The sequence below is a fragment of the Centroberyx gerrardi genome, chromosome 22 (genome assembly GCF_048128805.1).
Source record: "Centroberyx gerrardi isolate f3 chromosome 22, fCenGer3.hap1.cur.20231027, whole genome shotgun sequence".
NCBI lineage: Eukaryota > Metazoa > Chordata > Actinopteri > Beryciformes > Berycidae > Centroberyx > Centroberyx gerrardi.
In genome coordinates this window covers 202,934-207,933 of record NC_136018.1, presented here as the reverse complement: position 1 = coordinate 207,933, position 5,000 = coordinate 202,934, and the positions used below count along the sequence as shown (strand labels likewise).

The 5,000-nt window shown below is 46.2% G+C and overlaps 1 protein-coding gene and 1 pseudogene across 1 annotated transcript in view; both read left to right on the top strand.

The window, feature by feature from the left end:
- Positions 1 to 277, top strand: part of chodl (chondrolectin) — an 11,723-nt gene extending 11,446 nt beyond the window's left edge. Inside the window, exon 9 of the mRNA XM_071925676.2 lies at positions 196 to 277. Coding sequence (XP_071781777.2) covers positions 196 to 277 — 82 coding nt within the window. The remainder of the gene's footprint in view (positions 1 to 195) is intronic.
- A 76-nt stretch (positions 278 to 353) lies between these two features.
- LOC144543500 (uncharacterized) overlaps positions 354 to 5,000 on the top strand; it is a 7,612-nt pseudogene continuing 2,965 nt past the window's right edge.

The following is a 5,000-nucleotide window of genomic DNA, read 5'->3' as shown; positions in this document are numbered from 1 at the left end:
GTGTTCATTCTAAGATGATGATGAAGATTATGATGATGATGATGATGACGATGATGAAGATGATGGTGATGATCATGAAGATGACGATGATGCTGATGATGATGATGATGATGATGGTGATGATGATGATGATGATGATGATGATGATGATGATGAAGATACTGTGTGCTGTCTTTCTCGTTTCTCTTCCTGTAGCAAGCCCCAGACCAAGACCAGCATCGACCAATCAAATCTCTGGATCTCCAAGACGCCCAAGATTGACAGCATGGAAGTCTGAATACATCACATGACATCACAGTGACATCACAATAACATCACCGCTCGTTGTCACCAATCATCATGATGTTAACGTAATGGACCAGCGGTGCGTTCAGGAGCGCTGGGAGGTTTCTGTTCTCCGAGCTGCTACGAGGATAAAGCAGGAGAGGGCGGTGATGTCAGCAGAGCCTGAGCCTCTTCTGTATGACATCACTTCCTCTCAGCTCAGAAACCTCACAGTTCTGACCAGAGTTCGACCGATATCTTGTTATCTTGTGCCGATGTTTGACCGATTTCATGCCAAAAAATTACAATATTCTTCCCACAATATCCCCTGAACCTGTCGTCTCCCTCGGTTGTCATCCTGTCACCCTGTCATCCTGTCACCCTGCCATCCTGCCACCCTGTCACCCTGTCATCTTGTCATCTTGTCACCCTGTCACCCTGTCATCCTGTCATCCTGTCCTCCTGTCATCTGTCATCCTGTCATCTGTCATCCTGTCACCCTGTCCTCCTGTCATCCTGTCATCCTGTCACCCTGTCACCCTGTCATCCTGTCATCCTGTCATCTTGTCACCCTGTCACCCTGTCATCCTGTCATCCTGTCATCCTGTCATCCTGTCACCCTGTCACCCTGTCACCCTGTCCTCCTGTCATCCTGTCATCCTGTCACCCTGTTATCCTCTCATCCTGTCCTCCTGTCATCCTGTCACCCTGTCACCCTGTCATCCTGTCATCCTGTCACCCTGTCCTCCTGTCATCCTGTCACCCTGTTATCCTCTCATCCTGTCCTCCTGTCATCCTGTCACCCTGTCACCCTGTCCTCCTGTCATCCTGTCATCCTGTCACCCTGTTATCCTCTCATCCTGTCCTCCTGTCATCTTGTCACCCTGTCACCCTGTCATCCTGTCATCCTGTCATCCTGTCATCCTGTCACCCTGTCACCCTGTCATCTTGTCACCCTGTCACCCTGTCATCCTGTCATCCTGTCATCCTGTCCTCCTGTCATCCTGTCCTCCTGTCATCCTGTCCTCCTGTCACCCTGTCACCCTGTCACCCTGTTATCCTCTCATCCTGTCCTCCTGTCATCCTGTCACCCTGTCACCCTGTCACCCTGTCATCATGTCACTGTCAGTTCAGCAGAGATTCAGGAAAACCTGTTTGCTGGTAATGGAGGAAAGAAAAATGGCCGCCACAATGTTCAGGGCATCAAACTGTAGGAAACCAATTTACTTATCATGTACACTCATTTACTGCACATACATTCATATTTACTGTACACGTAAACTAATTTACTGCACATGTAATCCAATTTACTGCATATGGAAACTAATTTACTGCACTTGTACACTCATTTACTGCTCATGTACACGTATTTACTGCACATGTAATCCAATTTACTGCATAAGGAAACTAATTCACTGTACATATAAACCAATTTTTTACTCAAATCTGAACATTCATGTCCATTTCTGCTGGACTCCAGGAGGGCTTCGGTGTTCGGCTCAGCGTGGCTGCAGGGATCGAACCTGTGACCTCATCAGTACGGGACAGCCTGTCTAACCAGCAGAGCCGTCTGCAGCTTCACCAGATCTGCCCTCCCTTTCCCCTCCGTTTAGCTCCTGAAGAGATTTCCTCATTTGACTCATTTCCCCAAGAGTTTCTCTGTGTGTGTGTGTGTGTGTGTGTGTGTGTGTGTGTGTGTGCGCGCGTTTGATGTTTAACTCTAATTGGCATTAAACTGAAGAGTTAATTAAGTGTGTGTGATTAGAGGTGGAGTAGGAAGGAAGCGTCCCTCGGGGGTGAGAAGCAGGTCAGAGGCTCCACAGGGTGCGTTTGATTTCAGATTGAGCTCATTGAACAGCAGAACAGGAGGAAGAGGAGGAGGAGGAAGAGGAGGAGGAGGAGGAGAGGAAACCAGAGCGGGATAAGGAAAATTAATAGATCTACTAATTTAGAAGGAGGAAGAGAGAGGAATGGAAAGAGGGAAACAGAGGGAGAGATGAAAGGAGCGAAAATTGGAAGAGGGAAAAGAAAAAAGATTTACAGAAAATCAGAGGGAGGGAGATGAGAAGAGAAAACTGAAAACTAGAAGAACGACAGACGAGAAAGTGACTCATTTAGACTGACGGAGAGAGAGAGAGAGGGAGAAAGAGAGAGAGAAGAAGAAGTAAAAGGAGAGCGAGGACGAGGGAAGGAATGGAGGGGTGAATGAGAGAGGAAGGATATTGTTAGTACTTTTTTCTTTTTAGTTTTGGTGAGGAAATATGACTCATAATATTTAAAAAATTATTATTATTATCATCCTGCTGGGTTTCAGTGGAGAGTTTTAGTTTCCCATGATGCTCTAAATGTTTCAGAGGCTTTTCCATCCTGACAAAAATGAAAATTATGGAGGAAAAACTGAATACTTGGAATTTTTTTGGCATGAAACGATGAAACGGTCAGATTTTAAGATAGTAAATATCGGCAAAAATTTTGGATATCGGCAGCTTCAATCCCCAAAAAAAGTATCGGCCTTCCAAAACCACGTCGGTCGAAACCCGACTGTGAACACAAGCACTTGATTTCTGAGGTTTTGAACGGGAAAACAGAGAGAAAAGGTGAAACTGCTGAATCTGAAAATACAAGACGCTGTTTCCTCTTCGGTTTTCAATTCCAGTTCTGGTTCCACATCCGTCCCTGATCTGGTTCTCCTCCCTGAATCCAGTCTGGCCTCATGACGTTTGGTGAAATGAGCTCGATGTCTAAACATGTAAATAACAAACTGTGTGTGGGGAAAGTGAGAGAATGTGTTTCCCAGCAGGAGAGGATGAGGAGGAGGAGAGACCACTAGGACCAGGAAGGAGGTTTTTGTGTTGTGGAGGTTTTTCTACCGTGAGGCAAATTTCCCAAACCTTTACCAGGGTGTTTTAGTTGTCTAAATGTTAGCCAACCTTCAGCTGGAAATGTCGAGTCCAGTTCACGATGTTGGACCAGAATCCAGCTGGAGGAGGAACGTCTCTTCACACAAGTTTTCATTTATTGAACCGTGAGCAAAACCTGAAGCTGCTTCAGCTGCTAGACTGAAGCGTTAGCTAACCTTCCCATGTGACCAACAGCTGGAAATGTCCAGAACAATTCCTGCTGCTGGACCAGAATCCTTCACTGGAGGAACCTGGTCTGAACTGGATCCCAGATCTGAACTGGATTCCTGATCTGAACTGGATTCCTGGTCTGAACTGGATCCCTGGTCTGAACTGGATCCCAGATCTGAACTGGATTCCTGGTCTGAACTGGATTCCTGGTCTGAACTGGATCCCTGGTCTGAACTGGATTCCTGGTCTGAACTGGATCCCTGGTCTGAACTGGATTCCTGGTCTGAACTGGATTCCTGATCTGAACTGGATCCCTGGTCTGAACTGGATCCCTGGTCTGAACTGGATTCCTGGTCTGAACTGGATTCCTGATCTGAACTGGATTCCTGGTCTGAACTGGATCCCAGATCTGAACTGGATTCCTGATCTGAACTGGATTCCTGGTCTGAACTGGATTCCTGGTCTGAACTGGATTCTTGGTCTGAACTGGATCCCAGATCTGAACTGGATTCCTGGTCTGAACCGGATTCCTGGTCTGAACTGGATTCCTGGTCTGAACTGGATCCCAGTCAGAAACATGGAGGCTGAGCTTCACAGTTCATGTTGCAGAAAGCGTTCTTCCAGGGTTCTGTGGTTTGGGTATTTGTTCTATGAAGAACCGTAATGAGTTGTTCTGTGTTCAGTAAAAAAGTAGAAATGATATTTGTGTTTTTGCTCAAGTTGTATTTAGAAAAACTGTCACTTCTGAAACGGACCAATCAGAACACAGATGGTTTGCGATGTGGAACGCTGACTTTACCGGCGCCGACCAATCATCTTGTGTATGGGGGAGGGGGAGGGGCGGAGCTTCTAGAACTGCCAGCCAATCACAGGCATTGGCTCTTTCTGGCTGCTAGAAACAAAACCCAAAATAAATTACTAAAAATATTTCTAAATTATTTTCAGTTCAAAAAACTTCACAGGTGTTTCAGAGACTCGAGGAAATTATACGAAATTGCAGGAAAATAACCCAGTGTGGTTCTTAAAATGTTTATTGTGTGTGTGTGTGTGTGTGTGTGTGTGTGTGTGTGTGTGCATGTGTGTGTGTGTGTGTGTGTGTATGTGTGTGTGTGTGTGTGTGTGTGTGTGTGTGCATGTGTGTGTGTGTGTGTGTGTGCTCAAGCCCCAGTCCGGACTCTGGTGATGTCATCGTCCTCTCCTCCCAGCTGGGAGTTCAGAAACCTGCCTGTTCCCAGGTGTCCTGAACGCACCGCGCTTTCCTCTGACAAGCCACTGATGGACGAGCGAGGGTTCGACTGATATCGGTACTTGAAGGCAGATATCGATATTTTTGGACCGATAAAATATCAAGTTGTGATCGTTTCATCCAAAATGTTCTTCTTGTCGGGGGGGAAAAGCCTCAGAAACAGAAGCTAGCCCGTCATGGGACACTAAAACTCTCCACTGAAACTCAACTGCAATCAATATGTAATCAATCAGACTCATCATCGTGTCCATCAGACTGAACCAGATCCAGTTCATCTAAAGCAGTGATCCTCAACCTTTTTCATACCCAGGACCCTGATCCAGTCCACATCAGAGCCACAGACCCCATCTGATGAGATTTTGTCTCTCAGACCAAAATCTGAGAATATTTTCAGAACAGTCATATACTCAGTACGCTAT